This window comes from Epinephelus fuscoguttatus, linkage group LG16 (genome assembly GCF_011397635.1).
Source record: "Epinephelus fuscoguttatus linkage group LG16, E.fuscoguttatus.final_Chr_v1".
Classification (NCBI taxonomy): Eukaryota; Metazoa; Chordata; class Actinopteri; order Perciformes; family Serranidae; genus Epinephelus; species Epinephelus fuscoguttatus.
The window spans coordinates 8,621,656-8,649,223 of NC_064767.1; the positions used below are offsets into that span (position 1 = coordinate 8,621,656).

The 27,568-nt window shown below is 39.1% G+C and overlaps 3 protein-coding genes across 4 annotated transcripts; 2 read left to right on the forward strand and 1 right to left on the reverse strand.

The window, feature by feature from the left end:
* Positions 1 to 1,081: 1,081 nt before the first annotated feature.
* mrpl57 (mitochondrial ribosomal protein L57) lies at positions 1,082 to 6,935 on the reverse strand. The gene is made up of 2 exons (XM_049600433.1): positions 6,802 to 6,935; positions 1,082 to 1,693 (listed from the first exon to the last, which is right to left on the reverse strand). Exon 2 carries the CDS (start codon positions 1,676 to 1,678, stop codon positions 1,367 to 1,369), a length of 312 nt encoding a protein of 103 aa, XP_049456390.1. The 5' UTR covers positions 1,679 to 1,693; positions 6,802 to 6,935; the 3' UTR covers positions 1,082 to 1,366.
* Positions 6,936 to 9,541: 2,606 nt separating this feature from the next.
* LOC125903291 (cytochrome P450 3A30-like) lies at positions 9,542 to 15,356 on the forward strand. Of its 2 annotated transcripts, XM_049600122.1 has the most exons (13): positions 9,542 to 9,690; positions 9,818 to 9,911; positions 10,083 to 10,135; positions 10,317 to 10,416; positions 11,423 to 11,536; positions 11,736 to 11,821; positions 12,613 to 12,755; positions 12,865 to 12,989; positions 13,147 to 13,231; positions 13,359 to 13,519; positions 13,631 to 13,857; positions 14,329 to 14,491; positions 14,577 to 15,356. In XM_049600122.1, the coding sequence occupies exons 1-13, from the start codon at positions 9,620 to 9,622 to the stop codon at positions 14,649 to 14,651; spliced, it is 1,497 nt and encodes a 498-aa protein (XP_049456079.1). In that variant the 5' UTR covers positions 9,542 to 9,619; the 3' UTR covers positions 14,652 to 15,356. The 2 variants fall into 2 exon arrangements, with proteins under 2 accessions (XP_049456079.1, XP_049456080.1); XM_049600123.1 differs by lacking the exon at positions 10,083 to 10,135 and having other exon boundaries at positions 9,675 to 9,690.
* A 3,859-nt stretch (positions 15,357 to 19,215) lies between these two features.
* LOC125903292 (cytochrome P450 3A56-like) lies at positions 19,216 to 27,152 on the forward strand. The gene is made up of 13 exons (XM_049600124.1): positions 19,216 to 19,590; positions 19,703 to 19,796; positions 21,963 to 22,015; positions 22,610 to 22,709; positions 23,013 to 23,126; positions 24,271 to 24,356; positions 24,461 to 24,603; positions 24,700 to 24,824; positions 24,981 to 25,065; positions 25,219 to 25,379; positions 25,485 to 25,711; positions 26,439 to 26,601; positions 26,682 to 27,152. Exons 1-13 carry the CDS (start codon positions 19,520 to 19,522, stop codon positions 26,754 to 26,756), a joined length of 1,497 nt encoding a protein of 498 aa, XP_049456081.1. The 5' UTR covers positions 19,216 to 19,519; the 3' UTR covers positions 26,757 to 27,152.
* The last annotated feature ends 416 nt before the right edge of the window (positions 27,153 to 27,568 follow it).

Below are 27,568 nucleotides of genomic sequence, written 5' to 3' on the forward strand. Positions count from 1 at the left end.
AATTCTTCTGGTGACAACATTAACATCAAAATTAAACAAATACACAGCATAAAAATAGTCTCGGTGAGGAAAATAAAAAGGTCACGAAAAGTTTGTGCTGGTTTTCTGTCCTCTCAGTCTGTTCACAGGTGTAAATCAGAACCAGCAGGGCTGTGTGTGCTGGATATTACACTTCTGTGCGCAACCAATTTAAAAGGTTACAAACAGCTGAGCCATGCTGTTGTTTGTCCACTTAGTGGTGAACACATTGGTTCATGGCTGGCCAGGGAAAGTGTTACCAATAAAGACAAAAAAGCCCCATGTTCATGGCTCCATGTGAGGACTGGTGATCGCTGAGTCAGTGTTTGCTTTGTGTTTTATGGTGCACAAACCTTCTGGCTTTCTAATGACTCCCTTCAACCCTTAAAAGGTTATGAAAGAGCAGGAGAACCACGTGCCGGCTCTTCCTGTTGTTAACGCAGGATATTGATGGAATAAAAAAAGGGGTCATGGCAATAACTGTTATCATCGACACAGTATCTTGCATGTGAACAGACTGCAGATGGAAACTTAATTGAGGGTCAAACTCCTGCACAGTGCATTGATAGCCACTGACTAACATGTCTTACTACCCCACAGCAGCCTATTTTTCCTGGACAGAAACATTGCTAAGATTTCAGAGAATCACAAGGCTCCAAAATATGGCAAAAACTGTATAAGTATCCAGTAATAAAGAGAGAGCACTTCTATGAACCTTGCAAATGTATTCCTTCCTGGATTTCCTGACTTCAAAGGGATTAAACACTCTAGTTTCAGCTGAAATTGGGCTCACTGACTGCCACATCCCTTTAATACATTAATGTAAAACAGCAGAATGCATTCTGCTATATTACAGTGAAATTAACCCTTTGTAGAATTACATAATTTTGCCCCAACTTCCCCAGACTATTTATATAATTCCTCCACCATCTCCCTCATGGAACTTCCTCCTTCAGCAGTTATAATTATTAAGATTTTATAACCGTTGGGAGGCCATGTGTTTCCTCAACTTGAAAGTGTATTTTGTTAATGAGAGCTAAAGTAAGGAGCCACAGATCAGGTGTAGAATGTTAATCTGTTTTTATCCGATGAGCTGCACCGAATGTGGAGCAATTACAGTCCTGTTAGTGTTTAGTCTGTGATACAGAACCCCAAACAAACAGCTTACAGATTTGTTTCATGGAGGCAGACAGGGTCAAAACTGTGGATGTGGCTGACAATAATCAGCTGACACAAAGTCCTGCTTCCCATTAACACACATTGACGAAACCAAGCTTTCTTGCACACACAAACATGTGATATTGTCACATCATAGCGACAGTCTTTGTTTGTCATTTCTTCCCTCACGTTAACTTGACCAAGTCTTGGTGATTTTGAGATGACTCAGGTGATCTGTGATGTGCTTGTGCTCAGGAAACTTGGCAAATTTGGCCTCCTTGATCTTGAGCCAGTTCTCGGCCCTGCGCTCCACGGCGTGGCAGTACTCCTGCTCCGGAGTCATGTACGGCCTGCTGATCCAGTATTCGTTCTCAGCCTCACGCTCCAGATTCTTCACCATATTGCGCTTCATCTGCCATGTAATTTGTCGTGGGCGGCGATACTTTCCGATCCACTGCTTCCCGGGGATGCCTTTCCGCAGCAGGGTGAGGGTCAGGAACATGGTGGCGGATTATTTCTGAAAAAGACAAACAATTAACAAAAATCAGTAATCACTTTAACGACAGTGGTACTGTTGATGCAAGAAACACATGCTCAATGCAGGTATTATTTACTTGTCATACCACCACAAATACAGCAACAGTACAGCCAGGGAAGAAGCGGAAACATCCTCAATGCCTGATTTACTGGACCAATTAATGAAACGCTAAACTCAGCAAATGTTGGACATTTTGGTAAAGGCACGCATCTGCTTTCTTACTTACTAGTGCAGCTACACTTACGAGTACAGAAGCATTCGGTATTATAGGTCCTTTTAACAGCGGACATTTTGACTTGTCATAATAGGAAAAGCACAGGTGTAATGGCTCTGTTATATTCAGGTGTCTCAGTGACTGTGAGCCAGCCCAGCATGCACAATACCAGGAGCCTGATAATGAAGCTGCTCGATGACATTTTACGGCTATAATAGCTGGCAACAATAGGGAAGCGACAAAGGCTCACGGCTGGATTTGAACCAGATATTGTGGTTCATGGTCAGCGGCATCTTAACCCCGAAGCCACTGGGGCTTTAAATTGAACCCTCTGCAAAGCAATCCGAAGCTAATGCGTCTCACTGACCTCACTGAAAAAAAAAGTAGTGGGTGGATGGGGGTGTGTGTGCACCTAAGAGGTGTCAGAAATGTACAACAAAATGTAACAGGATAATAATGAACATGTTGATCAAGACACACACACCCACACAGCTCTGAGGGGACATCTAATCAGTCATGATAAATGAAAACACCTGTGTAGGTGGGTCATTACTGCGGAGGGCCTTTAAAAACCTTCATAAATCAAATGTTATCACATGCCCTTGATGTTCACCCTTACATTCTTTCTGGACAACTGTACCTTGACTGTTTACTAAGACCAGAGAGGAATTTGACCCATTCATTAATCTGTGTCACACCAGCCTTCAGGCTCTTTCAGCCTGGATATTGGATATTGTGTTTGCAGCAAGCCAGATCAGATACAGAAGATAAAATAAAAGCCTGTAGAGCGTTTAAAAGAAACTGAAAAGAAAGGAAATAACTGAATAACATGACTGTCGACGAAGAGTCTCTACTTCATGAGGTTGTGAACTGTAGCCTACTTCCAGCATTGATTAGGTTATTGTTGACCTTTGGTATCCTGATGAGTCATTTTTATAGCAGTGCATGACAAAAACATCATATTAGCAGCGTTATCTCCCCGGGGTTAGGTGGGTTGTTGTGTAAAAAGTCATAAGTGAACAGTTTAAGCCGCTGTAATCAATAGTTTTTATTAACATATGACTACATGCTTCATGTGTGAAAGGAGTCACTGGTAATGACAAACCCAGACGTGCTTATTGCTTTGGTTTTATGGCCCGCAACTTGGTTCACTTGCTGCGCTCTCACAGTGTTGTTCTTGGCCACAGCAGGCAGATGTATTCAGCAGATAAGTGCCAAATAATACTCTGTACACTAGGGGTGTAACGATACATCGATCCACAACGATACATAGATTCATTGATTAACGATCCGATTACATCGATGCAAAATGAAAACATCGATCCATATCGTCATCTTAAAGATACACATTTATTTTGAAATTCACATAGCACGTCTGTGTCACCATTTCTGGGCAAGCGCGCCTCCGCTCAAACAACAAACAGAGCTCAGAAATAAAAAGGTCAAATCGTATTCTAGTTGTTTTTGTGAGTTGATGTAAATGATTGTGTTAGATGGGCATATGATATCGCGTCATATCGATCGCAGGCTCCTGAATTGAATTGAATCAAAATCGTATCGTGACAGACTTTGTGATATCGGCAAACATCGTATTGTCATCCAAACAAATCGATATAATATCGTATCGTGATGAAGCTGGTGATTTACACCCCTACTGTACACTATAGGGCTGCAGCGATTAGTCGACTAATCAATGACTTACTGACTAGTAAAATAATCTGTGACTATTTTAGTAGTCGACTAATCGATTTGAGTCATTTTTCATAGGAAAGTACTATAAAAGTTCCCCAAAATACTCTTATGGCAGCTTCTTACGTTCACATATTGGCAGCTTTACACACTCTCCCATGACGGTGAACTAAAACCCTTTGGCGTGAGTACGAAACAAGACAATAGATGACATAATTTTTGGGTTTGGGAAAGACAGACTGAGATTTTTCAACATTTTAACACATTTTTTGATGAAATGATTAGTCGACTAATCGAAGAAATAATCGGCAGATTAGTCGACAATGAAAATAATCGTTAGTTGCAGCCCTAGTACACTACCTACTGAGCACCACAGCAGACAAAGTTAGCAACTAGCTGGTGAATACAGTGGATATTTAGTCGTTGGGACAGACCAAAACAGAGCTAAAAAGGATCATGAATATTAGACCTACATCCACCAGCTGGCCTGAAACAGGACTCCAAATGGATGATAATGTTGCTCCATGTCTGCTGGATGTGTTAATACACAATTGTTTGGTGGCACTCCTTCATCATATCAACTTCAACGGTGACAATAATGTCAGTGTTGTGTTAACAACTTTTTTCCACTGTACCCAAGTTACAAAAGTAATCAGTTATTGTGGGTTTAACAAATAGTTAAAAAACAGTAAAAGTAGATTAATTAAATCTATAAATAGAAATGGAAGACTCTAAAGTAATTATAACAAAGTATAACACCAGCAAACATGAGTAGAAACTGATAACAATCATCTATCTTAGACCATTTTTACAGCAAACATTTTGACTTAAACAGCGGGAGAAGCACAAATGTGAATAATAGCAATAACGAAGAGTAAGACACATTAAAGTGTCGGCCATGTCACAGAGCCATCATGCACAATATCTCGGTCTTCAAGCCGAATCAATTGCAGCCTTAAGATTATTTATGACACCTGTGCTTTTCCTGCAACCTGGGAAACAGATTAAACTGTTTACACAACTTCTACTACAGTGGACAAAATATTTTGTGACTAGATGGTTAGAACAATTGATTTCAATTCAATTGGCTTCAATGTCATGACATTTCACAATTACATTTAAAAGACAGTGAATGAGATCAACAACTCCAAAACATGTTTTAAATGACCTATTAGTTGATTTTTTATTTATTTTATTTTTTTTTAAAAAGCTTGCCATGTATCTATCAGAAAAGCTGATCAGCTATGTGACTCCAACGTGATGGTTATAATACATGAGAGGCAAAACATAGGCTAATCTACAGTGTGCAAAAATAAACAGAACACTGGCACTCACGAATAAATTTACTTTTAGTGGATGCATTTCTTCCACACAGCCATACTCAAACATGTACATTTCTGTTCATTTTTCCCCACATTAAATTAGTAAATTATCTGTGAGTGCCAAAATTTGTTGCTCCACTATATACTGTTTAAGATTTTTGGAGGTCTGCGCGCTGCTTTTTCTCATCCTATTCTACAGCATGCCTATATGTCAAACAAATGAATCAAAATTGGAATAATGTACACAGACTCTGTTGCCATTATTTCACTGATATAAATTTGGTGAACTAAATAGAAACTCGAAACATCTCCCAGTATTAAGCAAGACGCAACACTACAAACTACAACCAAAAACTTGAATCAGTGGCTCACTTAAACTTAGGAGATAACTTTTCAGAGTCAGTTTTATTGGCAAAGTATTGGTACACACATACAAGGAAATTGACTCCAGTCTGTCATCACTCTCAATGCACCAACACAAAAATAGGCATAAAACTATAACAAGGACAATGAAGCTGGACAAAAGTAAAACATAGACTAAACATTTAACTACCATGTACAAATATAAAGATGCATAAAAAAGTATAATGCAAATGGTGCTGTAAAAAAATTAGTATGATTAATATAACAAGTTGCTTTGACAGAATAGTATATAGAGCAAGCTAAGATTTATATTTGACAGTGATTATTATTTATATGTTTTACTGTGTTAGAAAAGCAGTTCATTTTCAGTTCAAAAAAAAAAAAAAAATAGTTCATATTCCTTTAGTCCAATAGGGTCCCCAGATCAAAAGAATCAAAGGGATATTTTATAAAAATTAATCCAAGTTGTGAGTATTGTTTTAACAGGATAACGTGGTGTTTTGTCGGTATGCCGGGTGCTGTAATCCCTGAGTGTCGTAACTCTCTCTGTCTCTGATGCCCTGTCTGTCAGAGCTAGATCAAATGAATGATTCATGATCGTGATCTTCATACTGGTTTGAATAAAAATATGACTGTATTTCCCAATCTTCATTAAGCAACAGTTTTGTGTCAAAGGAATTAAAGGCCGGTTTTGTATAGACGCCTGTCCCAAATACAGGTCAATTTCAGTGACTAAAGCAAATTTTAGCCTGAGCTATTAATTGAGATTTTATGGTAAGTGAAAATTTTTAAGGTACTTGTACTTCATTTGAGAGTTTCAGTTTAATGCTACCTCATACTTCTAGTATATGAATAATGATGTATTAGGCTATAGGTTAAGCTACCCAGCAGTATACAGCCTATTATCATATAAAAAGCACTGTATTGAATTACTAGTTATAAACAAGTGACAGCATATATATTACACTGAAACTGACTTTTCTGCCTAATGAGTTTTATATTTAGTCCCTATATTTTGGTGCTTATATTTTTGTACTTATACTTAAACACAATTTAAATGCAATACTTTTACTTGTAACGTAGTATTTCTACACTATGGTATTGTTACTTTTACTTAAATAAAATATCAACAGACAGCCAGACAGTGAGTGCGATTACTGACAGTGTTAGTCGAGCTGATGCTTCATCCATCTCTATCATTTAGCTAATGTTAGTGTTGTTATTATTATGTCACCTCCTCACAGACGCTTTAATTACCTAACTGAGGTCCCGTTAGACAACACATGACCTCAAATTCAAAGAGAAAGTGCTTGTGTGTGCAGAAAGCTCATTTATATTTACTTATATTTACTTATATTTGCTAACGTTAGCCAAGTGGTCATACAATGTGAAGCTAGCTTAGCTGTAGGCTAACGCTGCAGACCAAGGGCAGCTCAAAAAAGGCGTCATTTAATCCTCATAAAAGGTTTAAATGTGTAAGACACATCTTTGTTCCTTACCTGGCCTTTTAACTTATAAACGTGCTTCACTCTCCGACGACAAGATGGAAAAAATAACACAAAATCAGTCAATATTTAACAGACGAAGCTAAAATGTGACAAACGACGGTTGGGGTCATTAATCGTGCTTCCGGGTTATCTACGGTGCTGGGGGAGGCTCAAACATGATCAAAACGAAAAGCAAATAGGGATTCTATTCACCTCTTTCAGGAAGTAAAATAGTATATTATATTAAATACTTGTGTCCTACAGGCTATTGATTTTGATTTTATCAATGGAACACTGAAAATTAACTGGTTAAAATCTTCCCATAACAATAAGAGCTTCTGATATCATATCCCCAGAGAAATCATCAAGAAATTTGGAGGCATTGATTTTTTTTTATTAAAATGTGATTTCAGTATTCAGAAACTTCCCGTTAAATTATCTCTGTTTCACCTGCAAGTCCTTTTATATTGCAAACTTTTCTACAATCATAATTTCACCCCGCACAACACGCAGATATAGAACAACAGATACATTACAGTTAAAAACAAGTCGTTGTATAACAAGGACTGGATGGATAAAGGTATTTGGTCTTTAATTCATTTTGTTGACGATGATGGGTGTGTGATGACATATCAAAATTTTTGCCTTAAATATGATCTAATTCCTTTGCATCCATAATGAAATAAATAAATAAATAAATTTAATTCAAGGGATTGTTTCAAACTCGACTTACATCACTCCTAATGTTCCACATCTCGTAGTTGGAAGCTATGACTTTGAGAGTATTAAAATTCCTAATAAAACAATTAGAAAGATGTTTGATGACATCACACACCCTTTATTGTCTTTTTGAAACTCCATCAAACAAAGTTTCTCCAAAAAAATTATATATTCTTTGCGCTCTAAATACTTAAAATTTCCCATAAATCCAAAAGCAAAAGAAATCCATCTTAAAATTTTAAATGGTGTGTATCCGTACTATTACTGTACTATTACGACAGAGATTTGGTTTTGAAACAAATAAATGTGTGTTTTGTGATGATATTGAAACCTCTGATCATTTATTTTTTCAGTGTATGCTATGTGTGCTATGGGGCGTCGGTAGCATAGTGGATAGTGCCGGCGCCTCATGTACAGAGGTGATGCCTCGCTGCAGCGGTCGACTCCGGCTTGCAACCCTTTATGGTGGGGCGGCAGTGGCTCAGTCCATATTGACTTGGGTTGGGAACCGGAGGGTCGCCTGTTCGAGTCCCCGTCCGGGGACTGGAGAGGCGCCAGTTCACCTCCTGGCCACCCCCCAACCGCTCGGGGTGCCCCCCACCCTGACATCTCTCCACTTTGTGCATGTATAGGTCCTGTTTGTGCATGTGTATGTTCGGACCTGTGTGACAAACAAGAGTGAAAACATTGAATTTCTCCTCAGGGGGATTAATAAAGTAAATTAACTAACTAAACTAACTAAACTATGCAATGTATACATGACTGGCTGCACACAAAGATCCGACTCGAACCCTTTTCTCAAAAGGACATTATTTATGGTGTTGTTATTAACAATGATGAATGGGACTTTCTGGTAAACGATATATACTAATCCTTGGAAAATTTTGCATACACAAATGTAAATATACGAATGTGAAACCTAGATTTAATGTGTTTCATAATGAGTTTCTTTCCTTCACCAAAGCCCTTAACATAATAAAAGGTAAAAATGCAATGAAACTTTTCAGTTTATTTGAAAAATATGATCTACGACAAAAGCCCAAGCTAACTTTTTATTTTACTTTACTTATTTCATGGATATTTTATTTTCTCATGTAGATTTTTTTTTTAAATGCAAAAATGATGTAAGCCATGTTGTTTGTACATCATTTTGTTAAATAAAGTTAAAAAAAATTAAAATAAAAATTAATACCTGTGTTGTCAATACGCGGAGGACAGTTTGTGGTACTGTCGTCCCCCCTCGTGGCCCAATTGTTGAAAAACGCTTGCTAAAGTGCCCTCCTGGGAGCCAAAACGCGCACTAAAGTGCCCTCCTGGGAACCAAATTGCACGCTAAAGTGCCCTTTTTTTTCTTTTCGCCCCGATCTTCAAAAAGTCTGTGCACGCCACTGATCCTTACGTATCCGGGCAGTAAAAATAAAATATCTGAAATTAAACTATTTATAAGTAAAATAAATTAAAGTGCATTAACTGTAAATGATTTTTTTTTAAACAATAACATAGAAATTGTATTCCATTTAAATGAGTACCTGAAGTTCTAGTCGGCTTAATTTGCACAAGCTTATTTATTTATTATTTATTTATTTTATCTTATCTTATCTTATCTTATTTTTATTTATTTATCTACTTCTTTATTTTGCAGATTTTAAACTACTATATTTCAGGGATTTACAATTTAAACCTAATAAGCAACTTAACCATAAGCATTTAAAACAAAACAAAAAAGCTATGACTGTTTTAGTCGAGATAAACTTTTTCTTTGCCACACTTCATCAGATTTGAATTGTGTTGTTGTTGTGATGTTCTTGTTTGCTGTTACCCTGTTTGCAAGTGTTACTTGTTTTTGAGTGTTTGCTTGTGTGCAGCATGTAGAAGCAAACTTCCTCTGTAGAGAACAACAAAGAATAAATCTGAATCTGAATCTGAGGTATTTTGGTGCACTAATCTAGACAACAGCACAGTGTGTAAGTTGAAACCCTCCGAGCCTGTGAGCAAGACAACAATCTGTGGGCTCCTCCCACTCCAGGGAACGTAAGGTCACTTGCTTCCCAGATCACTTCCTCAGTTTTCAGTAAGTCTGCATCCAGCTCTCCTCCGAGACAAAGTCAACATGTTTTTCTCTGCCTTGTTTTCAGCAACCACCTGGACTTTGCTTGCTCTGGTTTTCACCCTGCTGTTACTGTGAGTAGTTTAACACAGTTTTCACCAGTGTTTTGTAAATTCTGAGGCTCATATTCTGCCCTGCCATAATGATTGTTTACTAAGCTGTTGCAATATTTAATATCACTCTTTATTTTTTACATTTTAGGTATGGCATTTGGCCATATAGGTTTTTCAAAAAGCTGGGAATATCTGGGCCAACACCCCTTCCTTTCATAGGAACACTGCTAAACGTCAAAAAGGTATTAACACACATGAACAAACAGACCCTACAGACTGTTACGTAAGGAATTGATTGATGTGAGGACTGAGAGTGAGCAAAGAGGGCGTTTATACTGTCCGTATGTGAAACCTTTGGGCACTTACTGCGTGACTTATCTGTTATCTTTTAACATCTAAACAATTCCCCACAGGGATTTCTTCGTTTTGACCGTGAATGCCAAGCCAAGTATGGGGACGTGTGGGGGTGAGATGTTGCTTCATTTTTAAATGAAGCATGTACATATAAGATAGATATTTATAAGATATTTCTTTCCCTGTAGGAATGGGCTGATCAAAATATGTTAAATTCTGTCTTAAAGCTCAAGTGGATGCTTAATATTTACTCACAAGCTCATACTTTATACTGCCATGTTGTTTTTGTGCAGGTTGTTTGATGGACGATCGCCGCTTTTAATGGTGGCGGACCCGGAGATTATTAAAACTGTGATGGTCAAGGAGTGCTACTCTGTGTTTACCAACCGCAGGGTGAGAGACTCATCTTCAATGACATCGTAACATTTTTAAAAAGTTATTTTATTTAACCCATATTAAAACAGGTCAGTCCCGTTGAAATCAACAATCTGTTTTATATGGGCGACCTGGCCAAGACAGCTGCATACAGAAAGTTACAGACAAACAACAACACAATAAAAAACTTAAAAGATACACAGTAACATGTAGAAATATTAGAGCACCTGTGCATAATGACAAGAACCATCTGATTCATTTGTCCTTGTACTTATGCAAGCTTTAAAATCAGGCAGAGAGACCAGTTCACGCAGTTTCAACTCTTTTTGAAGGAACAGACAACAAAACGAAGTCTTGAGATCTCAGACTGTAGCTACAGTCAGACCTCTGTTCAATCAAAGTACAAATGTACAAAGAGATATTTCCCAGTATGGCATCATAAATGAACAACTGAGCCTTTGAAAGACAATTATCAACCTGAGGTTTTAAAGGCAGGGAGTCAACAAGCCAAATACCAAAATATCTGTAACAAGTTCCAACCTCTAACTTCTTTCCCTGAGCAGTAATAACATCAGGTGTGTTCACAGGCTTCTTCCTGGCATTTGAGAAATGCTTAATCTTAGTTTAATCAGCATTCAAAATCAGCTTTGGTTGTGAAAGCTGAATCTGAGTCACATTAGAGTCAGCCTGCAATTTGGCCACAGCATCTGTGATGAATAAGCCTGCACAATGTATCACTGTGTCATGGGCATAAAGATGAAAATTGGCACCAACCAAATTTTGACAAAGACAAGTTGACATGTTGTCTAGTTTCTAGTAATTTATGTCTTTGTGTTTACTATTTATCAAATTTCCTTGCAGCACTCTGCAGAGAAGGTGTGATATATTACAACACAAAAATGGATAGATACTTATGTCATGCCAGATGACTGAACGTTCATTGACTAATATGGTAGCAGATGAAATTTGGTGTTCGGTCTGAGAACTGACAAAACTTCAACACTCAGTGTACTCATGTCCACAGGACACTATTGAAGCAGGACCTTTGGCTGATTCAGTTTCAGCTGTTAAAGATGAAAGATGGAAAAGATTACGTAGCACTTTGTCACCGTGCTTCACCAGTGGACGATTGAAACAGGTCAGTTACGAGCTCACGAACCACTTCTGCAATCTGCTTCCTTTGACCTAGTGCAGCGATACAAACTTATGTGTCTTCTATCTGCGTATGTCTACATATGTGTCTATGGTCTGTCTATGTAGACCCTCTGTTGCCATTGATGATGGAAATAAATATGCATAGTACATAATCAATATTTAACAATTCTCCTTTATTGAAGGTTTTTCCCATTGTTGCTCGATATGCAGACCGATTGGTTGAAAAACTTGGGCGAACAAATTTGGATGAACCCCTCAGTGTCAAACAGTATGTTGTTAATCTGTTATACACCAGCATATCGCCCATTCAGAACCAAATCATGTTCCAAACACACACACACACACACACACACACACACACACACACAAATACATAAAGTGATGCTTTAAATCACAATGCATGTATATTTTGCATTTTGATCATCATCACGATTCAAAATTAATTTCTGAAGTATCTCCACAAAACAGTATGTTGAAACCCCCCTGAGATTAATATTCTGTGGAAATAATCAATAAGATGCATTATACGATAATGGTATAATTAGAAAATCAAATTAGAACAGTGTTTCCTTGTTTAAACAATATTCTCCCTTTCCACTTTTTGGTGACAGTCAGATCATCTGTCCATTTCAAAGGACTGATATTTCTGAGAAAAAAGTAAAAGCTATAAATATTTCATATGATTCTTTGATATGTATAAGTAATAGAACATCTCATGTTTGGTTTAAACACATTTTAAACACAAATTAAGTACTGAAAAATAGGATTAATGGGTTAAAACATGCCTTGCTATTTTCCTTGCCTCACAGTCAGCCATGCTTGTTAACAAAGGGAGCGTGGCTCTACTGCAGTCCACTTTAGATGATGTGGAACACTGTGATTTACACTGTGGTTTATAGACACCCCATCACATAAGTCTGGAGGCAGATTATAGTGATAACATTCTACAAAAGAAAAGCGATATCCGTTGTAATGGACAGGGGATCTGAACAAATAAAAAAAATGGTAGCACTTTATCTATGTTAGTTTCTAATGGAAAACCACCCTTCTTTTTTCTAGACTGGTGGCGCCTTACAGTTTAGATGTTGTGACCAGCGCATCTTTCAGTGTTGAGGCAAACTCCATCAACGATCCAGATGACCCCTTCAATGTTCACATCAAGAACGTTATTAACTTAAGATTTTGGCTTTTCTTTGCAATAAGTATGTACTTTGTTCTTCTGTTATAGCGAAGATCATTTAATTGTGTCAGGTTTTTTTTATTATCCCTAGCATACTAATTTTAATAAACAGCCCTTTGGTCTCCTTTCAGTGATCTTTCCATTTGGTGCCCGTCTGATGAAGCTGCTGGATATTGACATCATGCCCAGATCCAGTGTGGATTACCTCTACAACGTCATCAAGAAATTTAAAGATGAGCACCGAGGAGAAGAATCTGTAAACATGCCTTCCTAGTGAAAAAAGTTGCAGAAAATTAAAGGAACAGCTTGACATTTTGGGCTCATTTACTTTACTTACTCTTTTTGTCAAAAGTTAAATGAGAAGATCCATACCGCTCTCCAATGTGTGTTGAATGTTCTCTGTGCTGATCTAGGTGCGAGCTGACTTCCTGCAGGTGATGGTTCAGAACGAGATACCAGAAACGGACATAAAGAGCGAACACGACCAGCCAAGCAAAGGTGTGTTTGCTCCACAGTGGTCTTTTAACCTGCCTTTTATTAAGCGAATGATCATCAACAATAATAGCCTCTAACCAACAAATAAAGTTTTTTTTCTAGTTGAACTTTTAATTTGATTTTATTGCAGGTTTGACTGAGCGTGAGATCCTCGCCCAAGCCCTCATGTTTATCTTTGGTGGCTATGACACCACCAGCACCACTCTCACTAACATCCTTTACAATCTGGCCATCAACCCTGACGCATTGCAGAAGTTGCACGAAGAAATTGATGCCAACCTACCGAAAGATGTACAGTAACTGCTATTTGTGATAACCTTTTCGATAGCTGACATCATGTTTCATTCTAATCCTCATCTGTTAAACTTTGTATGTGATTCCTCCTGTATTTTTTCCCTTTAGGCTCCCGTTTCATATGACGACATGATCAGTCTTGAGTACCTGGACCAGGTTATTTGTGAGTCACAGCGTTTGCTTCCCATTGCACCTCGCCTTGATAGGATGTGCAAGAAAACTGTCCAGGTACACGGCCTCACCATCCCTGAAGGAACCCTGATTGGGATTCCTGTGCAAATGTTACACATGGACCCACGCTTTTGGAGCTCACCTGAGCTTTTCAGGCCAGAGAGGTAAATGCACACTGCACTAAGCTCTCATTCTTTACATTTAAACTGCAGGAGGTAGATTTATTTTGGTTTCATTGTGCAAAAATCCTATAATCAACATAAAGTGGACTGAGAGAAAACTAGACATCTGCACCTCCTCTTGGCTCTGTTTTTACAGCTTAAGAAAATCTAGTCCATGATGGGAGACTTTGGCTAATCACAGGTCATTTCAGAGAGAGGGCATTTAATTGGCAACTGCACGTGCATGCAGGTGCACATGCAACTGCCAACTGAAGGTCCATCTCCCTAGCTGCTGCCCACTCTACTTCAAGAAAGCTGTCTATGGTGGCAGGGAGTGAAGGCGGAGGGCCCGTGGGGTGGCTGAGCTACCTAATTTTTGTCTCATTTGTGGTCTGATAAGCAGAGAGAGAGCAGACCTTTTATTGCTACTCCAGCTTTAATGATTTGTATCTGTGTGCCCATCTGTATGTGTAGGTTCAGTAAAGACAGTGGAGAGGATGTGAACCCGTACGCCTACATGCCGTTTGGGCTCGGCCCTCGTAACTGTGTTGGGATGCGCTACGCTGTTCTCACCTTGAAGATGGTTCTCATCCGTCTCCTGCAGAGTTACACTGTGGAAACATGCAAAGACACCGTGGTAAGAAATAGCACTCCACACACACTCACACTGTCACACTCTTCTGCTGTCATGTACCTGATTTTACATCTGTTTCTTCCTTTAGATCCCGCTGGAGTTTAACTGGAAGTTCCAGCCGAACACGCCAATAAAACTCCAGTTTGTTCGCAGACAACAGTAGTCCAAAGGGAGCATCTCCAAATATACCTTGCTTTTGAATTCCTACAAATTCCGTTGTTTTTTAAAAGTGTGGTAACTGCTGACAGGATGGCATTTAAAGTTTGTACATTTTGTGTTTATACTATGAAACTCATACTCAGCACTTAGTTCAACACACCTTGAACATCTGATTTTTCTTGATGATTCAAATTCATTCATTAATTTTCCATCACTGCTTATCCTGTTGGGGGTCGCGCAGTGGCTGCAGCCTATCCCAGCTGTCTTTGGGCAGGAGGCAGGGTACACCCTGGACAGGTCGCCAGACTATCACAGGGCTGACACATAGAGACAGACAACCATTCACACTCACATTCACACCTATGGCCAATTTAGAGTTACTAATTAACCTGCATGTCTTTGGACTATGGGAGGAAGCTGGAACACCCATAGAAAACCCATGCTGACATTGGGGGGTGCGTGCAGGCTCTGAACAGAGAGGCTCCTCCTCCCTGGGTTTGAGCCAGGAATCTTCTAGCTGTGAAGCAACAATACTGTCCACTTTACACTGTGCCACCCCCACTGTGCTGCCTTGTATCATAATGTAACACTTTCTTATCTTTTTATGGTGAATTTACATGATGGTGTTAAGTACTCACCTATTGTATTTCCTACATATTTTTGTAAGTGAAAGATTAAAGAATGTCCAGTAAACTGATCCAAGCACCCATTTTGTGTGATCTCATTTTGTATCAACTTTGCCCCTCTTCATTTTTTAAAAAATCTTAAGTATTTTTAGATGTTTAAGACAAAACATAAACACCATAGAGAACACTGTGTGGTGGCACACCAGCTAAGTATTCATGAGTCCACCTGTTAAATGTCCTTTTATTGGCCAGACTTTAACGGTGAAGCTGCGTCCATGTCTTCTGAAATAGCCTAAGGACAGTCCATTTCTCCCATTTTCTGAGGAATATTGCTCCTCCACACCCATATTTTCTATTATAAAGATCTCCTTGATTATGTCCATCCATTGTTTAAGGCCTGAAGTGTCAGATTGGTACCAGTTCTTTGCAATCGCTTTCTTGCTGGCAATAAACAGGATTTTACACAAATACCAATCTTTGTTATGTGTGACACTGGGGTCCAGGGCAGGCCAAGTTAATATTTTGTATAAGGCATTACTTGGAAAGCTACCCCTCTACTTCACTTCTCGATCAAAATCAAATCCATCTCTCATCACACAGACATTATTTTCTACATATTACTGTTGTTGCTGTTATGTATCCGTCCTTTATGGCAGACTCAATTTAATTATTTAACTTTTTGTCTTTTAACTGTTTTTTATTGCTGTTTATAATTCTTGATAGACATTGCTGCAACTTATTTGTTTTTATGGAGTTTTTTCATTACTTTATTGCAATTATATATTTGTAATTATAATTCAGGGTATTACTGTAAATAAGCCAAATGCTGAGTCCATTTTACCTGTGCTTCTAGTTTAGTTTTCCAAAATGAAGTTCGTGAAACTGAACGAAATCCTCAGTAAAATGAAACAAAAACCATCTAAGCTACTGCAGGGTTAGCCAGTTAGCTTGCTCAGTAGGTTGACTACACTACCAACTAAGCTTACTAACAATCTAGAATTAGTGAGTTAGCTTGCTAACCACATAAGCTATGCTAACGAGTAAGCTTGCCAGTAGGCCAAAATATTGTTCACTAACTTTAAGAGTAAGGATAATGTTACACATTTTGATACATTTTCCCTTCCTTTTTAATTGCCTTTTTAAAACTATTTTTATTTGACAGTGTGGTCCTGGATCAACACAAACACTGCAATCTTGTAACAAAGTTTGTGATAGGCTGTAAAAAAGGAGGTAAAATGTGTTAATCGCAGGTATTTGCAACTGAAAAATGATAATACTCTTCTTTACTTAACAATATTCTAGTCTATTCTATAAGCTCACTTGTTGGCATAGTCTTCCTAGTTAGCAAGCTAACTCACTAATATTCCAGCCTATTGGCCATAGATATATATACATAGATGCATCACCCTGGCTTGTGGGATGCGTCAATACCGCCGCCATCTTGCCTAGGTGCTCTGACCGGTTCAGACCCGTGTCAGACATTTTTGCTCTGCATTTGGGTGTCCTAATGAGAGAAGTGTTAAAACCAAGCAGAAGGGAATAACATTCCACAGGTAAGAAATTGTTTTACAATATTTTATTGTTACGAACATGTTTAATGAGATATATATCTCAAAAAGTGATCCTTCTTTTAAGCTAACCTTAATCAAGTAAAGTAACTGTCCTGATCTGGTCCTAATGCCAAATTAAGGCAACGCTATGTCACACAATTTAAAGAAAAAAGGTTAACATTTATATAATATTACTCATAAAATTATGATGCTTTGTCAAACAGCTATGTCGGTGTATGTGTTATTCCCAATTGTCAACTATCTGTTTCATGGTACCAACGTGACATAACGCAGTATAAGGTTGGTAGTTAACTTGTAGCCTGAATTGTAACTACAAATTATGTGGAACTGCATTTTTCTGACACACTTATTTTGTGTGTAGTTTGAGCATGGGTAGCAGCAGTGAGGAGAAAGGACTTGACTGTCATCACTCCTCAGTCATCTGCAGCTGTCACTTCAGACCTGAGGACTTCGACAGGACTGGGCAGACTCCTAAAAATAATACTAGCTACTGTACACTGTATTTTTTGTAAATATGACCTAATAATGTAAACAGTTCTGTGTCCAGGCTCCCATGAGCACTGTGGTGTTATACATATGAGATTAAAGCAAAATTTTGTGTAAACATGCAGCTCTAAGTCATTTATTTACACTTGTACAAAACCAACATTTGTTAATCAGAATCTGCACTGCAGCTCGGCACAACCCTGCTGATACATTATTTTTTTTGCACATTGTGTGAAATGTGAATAAACATTTATAGTCAAAATTAATAATTAAATGACATCATGGTGGGTATTGTACATTTAGTAAGAAAAAAAGAATATTTATTACATGGGGAAAGTTTAGTTTAAATGTGTTGTAGAACTATTACCGTTACTTTATCTACATAAGATCAAATATTTTGGTATGAAAAGCTGCATTTTTTATTTAACCAAGTATCCTGTATCATAACTACATGTCTGACGATTGTAACAAACCAAACCGCATGAAAATCGGTTGAGAATTCAGCGAGTAATGATGATTTTAATCATAAATAATCTCCTGCCTCGATAGACATACATGCATTAGGCAGCGCGGCTCCACCTGGGCAAGATGGCGGCCGCGCTGACGTTTCGCTCCAATGAGGAGCACCGTTGAATGCGGCATCTACGTATATATATCTATGCCTATTGGCAAGCTCATTCCATTGGCATAGCCTTCTTAGTTGGAAAGCTAACTCACTAAAATTCTACCCTATTGGCAAGCTTATTCGTTAGCATAGCCTTCTTAGTTAGCAAGCTAAGTCCCTAATATTCTAGCCTATTGGCAGGCTTATTCCATTAGCATAGCCTCCCTAGTTAGCAATCGAATTTGCTTATTTTCCAGCCTACTGGCAGGCATTTTCATTAGCATAGCCTTCCAAGTCAGCAAGCTAACTCTATTGGCAAGTTTACTTGCTAATATTCCAGCATATTGGCAGGTTTATTCCATTAGTATAGTTTTCCTGGTTAGCAATCTAACTCGCTTATTTTCCAGCCTACTGGCAGGCATTTTAATTAGCATAGCCTTCCAAGTTAGCAAACTAACTCATCAATATTCTAGCCTATGGGCAAACTGACTCATTAGTTTACTTGCTAATATTCCAGCCTATTGGCAGGCTTATTTGTTGGCATAGTCTTCCTAGTTACCAAGCTAACTCGCTAATATTCTAGCCTATTGGCAAGCTTACTTGTTATCATAGCCTTCCTAGTTAGCAAGCTAACTCGCCAATATTCTAGCCTATTGGCAAGCTTATTCGTTAGCATAGTCTTCCTAGTTAGCAAGCTAATTCATTAATATTCTAGCCTACTGGCAAGCTTAATCCATTAGCATAGCCTTCCAAGTTAGCAAGCTAACTTGCCAATTTTCTAGCCTATTGGCAAGTTGACTCATTAGTTTACGCGCTAATATTCCAGCCTATTGGCAAGATTACTCGTTAGCATAGTCTTCCTAGTTTACAAGCTAGCTTGCTAATATTCTAGACTGTTGGTAAGCTTATTTGGTAGTATAGCCAGCCTACATGGCAAGCTAATGTTCTGTCCCTGCAGTAGCCGATAAGTTTTTGTTTAATGTTACTGGGGATTTTGTTCAGTTTTACAAACTTCATTTTGGAAAACTAGCTCTGAAGAAGCACAACAAACAATTTTGAAAGAAGCACAGGAGCAGCATACTGATGATGTCAGAGGACTGTGATTGGTTGATTGCAATGTTGGTCCAGGAATGCCATGTGGGATGTTGATCCAGCAGCAGGTTGCACATACTAAAATAGCTGCCTTTCTTTATTTTTTAAGAATAAATATTTTTTTTTTATATGCAAAATCCCTGTTTATTTCAAAGGTTTTCCATTACAATAGACTTTTTCAAGTACAAAGATGTTTTGTTTCTTCTGCTTTGAGAGAAATCAGATTAACTAGCCAAGCTGGAGCAGGCAGAGTGTTAATGGTCAAAGGCACCAGCTGGACAACTCCAATAGAAACACAACCTGTAGCTCCACCCAAGTAGATCATAATAACCAGCCGCCACTGGTCAATTCTGTGTAACAAAAACACCATAAATGTCCTCCTGAAGCTCCACTCTGTGGGCTCCTCCCACTGCTGTGCAGTTAATGTCACTTGTTCCTCAACACATTTCCTCATTATCTATGTAGTGCATATCCAGCTCTGGGCAAAGCCAAGATGTTTGTCTTTGCCTTGTTTTCAGCGACCACTTGGACTTTGCTGGCTCTCTTTATTTCCCTGCTGTTTCTGTGAGTAGTTTCTGTAACTGTCAAAGTAATACCAGGTTGTCAGTTCTGTAATTTTTTTTATGATTGCTTGTTAATCTCTTGCAATATGTTTTTGTGTTTGTTTTGATTATAGGTATGGAATTTGGCCATATAGGTATTTCAAAAAACTGGGAATACCCGGACCAAGACCTCTGCCTTTTATTGGAACAAGTCTAAACTTCAAAAAGGTAAGGTACATGCAAAACTGTTATTTGGATTGCCCAGAGCAATATCAGCGCTAACCAACATTGGATGTATAAAGCGCTTTGGGGTTGCATTTTTGATGTATGAAAGGCGCTATATAAATAAAGTTTGATTGATTGATTGATAAAGGATTTTACACCCTCCCATATACAGTAGATGCAGGGTTTAGAAAGTGGGCAGAACATGGACTCACTCATTTACATCAACTCTAATGACAGCAGCCTTGAGTCATTTGAACAGTTAAGGGAGGACTATATGCTTCCTAAAACAGACTACTTTAGATATTTACAATTAAGGAATTTTCTAACAAAAAATAAGGAGTGGAATGAAGCTTTGAAGCCCACCCCAACAGATGAGGGCTAATGAAAAGGTCTATGGGTCGACCCTTAAATGGGATCAAGTACAACAATTTACTTCCTGACTTAAATCACTGACAATATGTGTTTACATGATACATGAATGAAATCAGTGCGTGCTTCTGTAAACGTGTGAGGTGAACTGCAGCCTGATGAAATAAGTCAGAATATGCCTCACCAAAAATCAGAAGCTCCTGAATGAAAAGCCACAGTACGGAGAGAGCAAGACAATGACATGAGCAGAGAGGCGATAGCCAAATATCTGGCACAAAAAAAAGTGAAGAAGCAGCAGTTATGACAGGCAGAGCTGAAGGCGAGAAGTGAGGCACAGTCATTTTTAGCAAATAAAACCTGCTGTATCGGCTCAGTTTTAAAGCCACAGTGAAGACACTGGTATCATATCAAGGTAGAGGACCTCAGGCATCCATTGGTACCAACCTTGTTATACTATCTTGTCAGAGAGGGGAGCAAATAATGCTCCCAAGTTCCACTACATTTTGGCGAGGGAAAAATAAATATTGTTATACATCCATTTTTGTAACCGTTTATCCTCTTGAGGGTCATGGGGGGCTGGAGCCTATCCCAGCTGACATTGGGTGAGTGGCAGGGTACACCCTGGACAGGTCGCCAGACTATCACAGGGCTGGCACATAGAGACAGACAACCATTCACACTCACATTCACACCTAAGGACAATTCAGAGTCACCAATTAACCTTTGGATTGTGAGAAGAAGCCAGGGTACCCAGAGAAAGCCTACGCTGAAAAAATCAGGGGAGTGGAGAACATGCAAAGTCCCCACTGAGGGGTTCACCCTGGGTTTGATCCAGGAACCCTCTCACTGTGAAGTAATAGTGCTAACCACTGCACCACCATGGTGCTATTTCTTATAAATGGTGCAAACTGGGGTTCCTAAACAGTCTTGAAATTGGGTATGACTGGAAAACTGAGACTTGTATTACTTGTATGACATGTACTCTTTACACTATTTCAGTTCTGCACACAATTTGATTGATATTTAAACAAAGTAGCCTCAAGATTGATTTAGTAAATGATAAAAACATACATATTTGTTCACTTCTGATTTGATCTTAAGAGTTAATAACCTTGCAGTAATTTCCTCAATCAATGTTTGATTTCATTTTTCTCTAATCATTCATTGGAGGGTATTTTTGGCTCAGGACACACATGTGACTACTTCTGCTTTTCAAAATAGGAAAACAAGGATGTAACAGTCGATTCAAGTACAAGTAGATACAAAATACATGTGGAAATGTGATTAATTTGATTATATTTGCACATGAGGGGCCCCACTTTTGAAAATGTTGTCCCCCAGCTGCCCTGTGGCCCTCGTTATATGACTCATCATTTAAAGATTCAAGGTGTAGGAGGGAGGACGTTATATTTGCAGAAATGGTATAGAATATTCATAACTGTGTTTTCATTACTTTATAATCACCTAAAAATAAAAATGGTTGTGTTTTTGTTACCTTTGAACAAGGGTTTATATCTACATACAGAGAGGGTCTCATCCATGCAGTCCGCCATTTTGTTTCTACAGTAGCCCACATTGAACAAACCAAACACTGGCTCTAGATAGGACCATTTGTGGTTTCATGTATTTGTGTCAGCCATCGTAGTTCTCCTATGCGCTTGGCACACGGGGGAAGTTTTAGTTCTGCAAATTGACCGCTAGGCGCCACTAAATCTTACACACTAGACCTTCAATGTCAGTACCTGTTGGAAGCTCTGTGGTCCCTTTAACCTTTAACGCTTCAACACATTTTTCTTGTAGGGATTTCTGTCTTTTGACCGTGAGTGCCGAGCCAAGTATGGGGATGTCTGGGGGTGAGTCTGTTGTTTCATCTTACTCACAACCACCACAGATGACATCAGTGTTGGAGGACGTACTAGGATCCTTTACGCAAAGGGGCCATGAGATGATTAATGGGATGAAAAAAAATGCAACAAAAGCTTGTACCTATTCATTTATTTTACTTTTTTCCAAATGTATACTGTAGCTTGAAGTATTTCAAGACTAGATTTTTGAAAACAGTCTCAAAGTTATTTGTTGTTTTTCTGCTCCTGAAGAGTTATCTTATTTTTTTGTAAATGTCATTTGTCATTTTTGGACCTTTTGTGAGATAAAAATCAGTTATATCACATTTTATTGAAATATTACCTTGACAAGTAGGGTATAAAAATGAAGAAATTATCTTTTGGAATCATGACTGTTTTTTATGGCATTTTACAGCAAGCACATATCAGTAGATCGTTTAAGTTTGTCAGCTGTGAATAGCCTGGTGTTTATTGTGAAAGGATACCTTGCTACAGAAAGATAAAGATATAGCTCTCTTTGTAGGATGGGCCAAAATTTTGATCAACATAACTTAATTCTGTCTTTAAGCTCACACTTTATACTGCGATGTTGTTTTTGTGCAGGTTGTTTGATGCACGATCACCAGTTTTGATGGTGTCAGACCCTGAGATGATTAAAACTGTGATGGTGAAGGAGTGCTACTCTGCATTCACCAACCGCAGGGTGAGAGACCCATCTTCAATGACACAATAACATTTGCAGCCAGCTTTCTATAAATTTATGTCACTGTGTTTGCTATAAATCAAATTACACAACTCTGGGATGTCCCATGTAGCATTCTGCAGGGTAGGAGCAGCATGTAACAAAACGTTTTCCTCCAATAATGTAAGAATAACAAAAGTGGAAAGATACTTATGGTATGGCAAATGACACAGACCGATATGAGAAAATAATGAAGGAAGCAAACTGCAGAACTCTTCTGTACACAGTTTTAAACATTCTATGTAACTGTTTTCGTGTCCACAGGAAAATATTGTAGGTGGACCTTTGGCTGATGGCATAACAGCCGTGAAGGATGAAAGATGGAAAAGAATACGGAGCACTTTATCACCGTGCTTCACCAGTGGACGACTGAAACAGGTCGGTTTTAAGCTAACTAACCACTTCTGCAATCTGCTTCCTTTGACCTAGTGCAGCGAAACAAATACACTTATCTGTGTCTGCAGTGCATGTCTACATACACTCACCAGCCACTGTATTAGGTACACCTGTTCAACAGCTCGTTAAGGATGGTCCAAAAAAGAGAAAATATCCAGTGAACAGCAGTTCTCTGGGTGAAAATACCTCGTTGATGCCAGAGGTCAGAGGAGAATGGCCAAACTGGTTCAAGATGACAGAAAGGCAACAGCAAGTCAAATAACCACTGGTTACAACCAAGGTCTGCAGAAGACCATCTCTGAAGCAACAACACGTCCAACCTTGAAGCAGATGGGCTACAGCAGCAGAAGACCACACCAGGTGCCACTCCTTTCAGCTAACAACAGGAAACTGAGGCTACAGTTCACACAGGCTCACCAAAACTGGACAATAGAAGATCGGAAAAACGTTGCCTGGTCTGATGCGTCTGGATTTCTGCTGCCACATTCAGATGGTAGGGTAGGAATTTGGTGTAAACAACATGAAAGCATGGATCCATCCTGCCTTGTATCAACGGTTCAGGCTGCTGGTGGTGGTGTAATGGTGTGGGGGAGATTTTCTTAGTACCAACTGAGCATGGTTTAAACACCACAGCCTACCTGAGTATTGTTGCTGACTGTGTCCATCCCTTTATGACCACAGTGTACCCATCTTCTGATGGCTACTTCCAGCAGGATAACGCACCATGTCACAAAGCTCACGTCATCTCAAACATGACAATGAGTTCACTGTACTCCAATGGCCTCCACAGTCACCAGATCTCAGTCCAATAGAGCACCTTTGGGATGTGGTGGAACGGGAGATTCACATCATGGACGTGCAGCCGACAAATCTGCAGCAACTGTGTCATATCATCATGTCAATATGGACCAAAATCTCTGAGGAATGTTTCCAGTACTTTGTTGAATCTCTGAAGGCCAAACGGGGTCCAACCTGGTACTAACAGGGTGTGCCTAATAAAGTGGTTAGTGAGTGTAAATGTGTCTGCAGTCAGTTTATGTAGACCCACTAAGAGAAGCTGCCATCAATGATAGAAATAAATATGTGTTGTACATTATCTGTATTTAACAGTTTTTCTTTTTTGAAGGTTTTTCCCGTTGTCACTCGGTATGCAGACCGACTCATTGAAAAACTTGGACGAACAAATTTGGATGAACCTGTCGATATCAAACAGTAAGTTGTTAATTTGTAATATGACAGCATATAATAAAAAATGGTAGCACTTAATCCATGTCAGTTCCAAACAGATAACCATCTGTTTTCTGTCTCTGCCGCAGATTCATGGCACCTTATAGTTTAGATGTTGTGACCAGCGCATCTTTCAGTGTCGAGGCAAATGCCATAAACGATCCAGATGACCCCATTGTTGTTCATATCAAGAAGATTATGAACTTCAGTATTTGGCCTTTCCTTTTATTAAGTATGTTCTCCTTTCACTTATGGTATCAGTGGAGATCAGTACCTTGTGATCACTAGTATGCAAACTTTGGTAAACAACCTCTTGGTCTCCTTTCAGTGATATTTCCCTTTGGTTCCCGTCTGATGAAGCTGCTGGATATTGACTTCATGCCCAGAGTCAGTGTGAATTACTTCTACAACATCATCAAGAAGTTTAAAGATGAGCATCGTGCAGATGATTCTGTGAGCATCTCATCTGTTCCAAGTGGAAAAACAGTTTGACAGAATTAAAGGAACAGCTTGACATCTTAAGCTTATTCATCTTCTTGTCGAGAGTTAGATGAGAAAATCAAAACCACGCTCCAAAATGTGTGTTGAATGTTCTCTGTGCTGATCTAGGTGCGAGCTGACTTCCTGCAGGTGATGGTTCAGAACGAGATACCAGAAACGGACATAAAGAGCGAACACGACCAGCCAAGCAAAGGTGTGTTTGCTCCACAGTAGTCTTTTAAACTGCCTTTTAATTAAGTGCATAATAATCTACAATAGTAGCCTCTAATGGCAACAGTAGGTTTAAATACAATTCTGAAATACACACCAAATAAGAAAGTAAACTTTAAACGTGATTTTGTTGCAGGTTTGACTGAGCACGAGATCCTTTCCCAGGCTTTTATTTTCATCTTTGGTGGCTATGAGACCACCAGCACCACTCTCACTTACATCCTTTACAATCTGGCCACCAACCCTGACGCGATGCAGACCTTACAGGAAGAAATCGATGCCAACATACCGAGAGATGTACAGTAACTATTCTGTTGTTCTGCTAGAAAAAAGAGAAATTGTGATTCAACAGTTGATATCATGTATCATTCTAATGATTCCTCCTGTATTTTTTGCTTTCAGGCTCCCGTTTCATACGACGACGTGGTCGGTCTCGAGTATCTGGACCAGGTTCTTTGTGAGTCACAGCGTTTGCTTCCCACTGCACCTCGGCTTGAGAGGATGTGCAAGAAAACTGTCCAGGTACACGGCCTCACCATCCCTGAAGGAACCATGGTTGGGATTCCTGTGCAAATGTTACACATGGACCCACGCTTTTGGAGCTCACCTGAGCTTTTCAGGCCAGAGAGGTAAACGTACACTGCACTAAGCTGTCATTCGTTACATTTAAGCTGCAGGAGGTAGATTTATTTTGGTTTCACTGTGCAAAAATCCTATAATCAACTTAAGGTGGACTGAGAGAAAACTAGACATCTGCACCTCCTCTTGGCTCTGTTTTTAAAGCTGAAGAAAATCTAGCCCCTGATGTGAGACTTTGGCTAATCACAGGTCATTTCAGAGAGAGGGTGGTCCTATTGGCCTTTTTAGGAATGCAGATGCCCACGCACAATCCTTCTGTGAAAGCCTGATTTAATAGTGGAGAATCCTGCAGGGAAAGTTGCTATTCAAGCATTAGTAACAATTGCCTTCACTGCAAAGCAACTCAAAATAGGAAGACGAACTTATGGAAAAGAGAGTCTAAAAGAGAGTCCGACAATAAACAAAATAAAACAAGTCAATTCTGGTGAAGCATTTCAGAGATGGAGAGAAAATGGCAATTGGAGCCAGTTGGTCCACGGCTGCGGCTAGTTAAAGTACATGCTTGTGCTTGGGGTATTTGTGCTGGCCGAATTCAAGCCACTACAGCCTCTGACTGAAGGCCCGTTCCGTAAGCTGCTGCTTGCTCTCCTCCTAGAGAGGCTGTCCTCTTCCAGATTTCTGCGTCCCTCAGCTTTAATGAATCCGTTCTGTCGCTCTGCTTTCTCAGTGGTGACTTCATGATCTTAAGTATCTGTGTGCCTGTGTGTGTGTGTGCAGGTTCAGTAAAGACAGTGGGGAGGAGGTGAACCCGTATGTGTACATGCCGTTTGGGCTCGGTCCTCGCAACTGCGTTGGGATGCGCTACGCTCTCCTCACCTTGAAGATGGTGATTATCCGTCTCCTGCAGAGTTACACTTTGGAAACATGCAAAGACACCGTGGTAAGAGCGACACTTCACACACGTACTGTCAGACTTTTCTGCTGTCATGTACCTGATTTTACATTTATTTCTTCCTTTAGATCCCGCTGGAGTTCAACTGGTTGTCCCAGCCGATAAAACCGGTAAAACTTAAGTTTGTGCGCAGACAACAGTAGTCGAAAAGGGAGAATCTCCAAATATACTCAGTTGTTATAATGTGTGGCCTCTACAGACAAGATGGCTTTTAAATGCTGTGCATCACATACCCAGTACTCAACTATTCACTATTCACTTCTCTGCTTTTTTTTTTTTTATAATTTCTCTTGAATGTTTTACTTTGCTGTATCTTGATGTTTAAAATACATAAAAGCACTTTATGCTTATCTTTTTATGGTACAGGGCAAAAATTGACTTGATAGTGTTAAAGACTTAACGGTCTTATGTTCAAATATATATATCTATCATGGATTTGTGACTGCAAAGACTTTACCTGTGTAATTCTTACAAGACTCCTTCACAACTCAAACGAGGGACAGTTTAGAGGATGTAAAATAAACTGATTCAAGCACCCATTTTGTGTGATCTCATTTTGCTTTTGCTTTGCCTTTGTTCAGTTCAGACTTAGACTTACTTTATTCGTCCCAGAGGGAAATTTGTTTCCACTAACTGTACATTTACAGAGATCGATCACAAATATCACAGGCACAGACATATCATAGACATCACAAAACATCACATGTTCATTCACAGAGGTGGACACTTTGAGTCAACGGGATATCTTGTTCAGCGCAGCTATGGCTGGGATCAGGCTCTTCCCGAGTCGAGCTTTCCTAAATTTAAGTGTTCAGTCCTGCGCCCTGAGGGTAATGGGATGAGGTTCATTTTTAAGAATTCAGTGCTAAATAAAAATAATGTTTTAAATTGAATAAACATTTTCAAGTCCAAACTTTGTTTTGTCTTCTTCTGCTTGGTGGGAAAACAGAGAGGT

Bases quoted from the DNA above. Each gene is read 5' to 3' on its own strand.
- mrpl57 (XM_049600433.1), bottom strand. From the start codon at position 1,678: ATGTTCCTGACCCTCACCCTGCTGCGGAAAGGCATCCCCGGGAAGCAG.
- LOC125903291 (XM_049600122.1), top strand. From the start codon at position 9,620: ATGTTTTTCTCTGCCTTGTTTTCAGCAACCACCTGGACTTTGCTTGCT. The intron at 13,232-13,358 runs GTGTGTTTGCTC...ATTTTATTGCAG, and splicing joins ACACGACCAGCCAAGCAAAG to GTTTGACTGAGCGTGAGATC. The intron at 13,520-13,630 runs GTACAGTAACTG...TTTTCCCTTTAG, and splicing joins ATGCCAACCTACCGAAAGAT to GCTCCCGTTTCATATGACGA.
- LOC125903292 (XM_049600124.1), top strand. From the start codon at position 19,520: ATGTTTGTCTTTGCCTTGTTTTCAGCGACCACTTGGACTTTGCTGGCT. The intron at 22,016-22,609 runs GTGAGTCTGTTG...GTTTTTGTGCAG, and splicing joins AAGTATGGGGATGTCTGGGG to GTTGTTTGATGCACGATCAC. The intron at 23,127-24,270 runs GTCGGTTTTAAG...TCTTTTTTGAAG, and splicing joins CCAGTGGACGACTGAAACAG to GTTTTTCCCGTTGTCACTCG.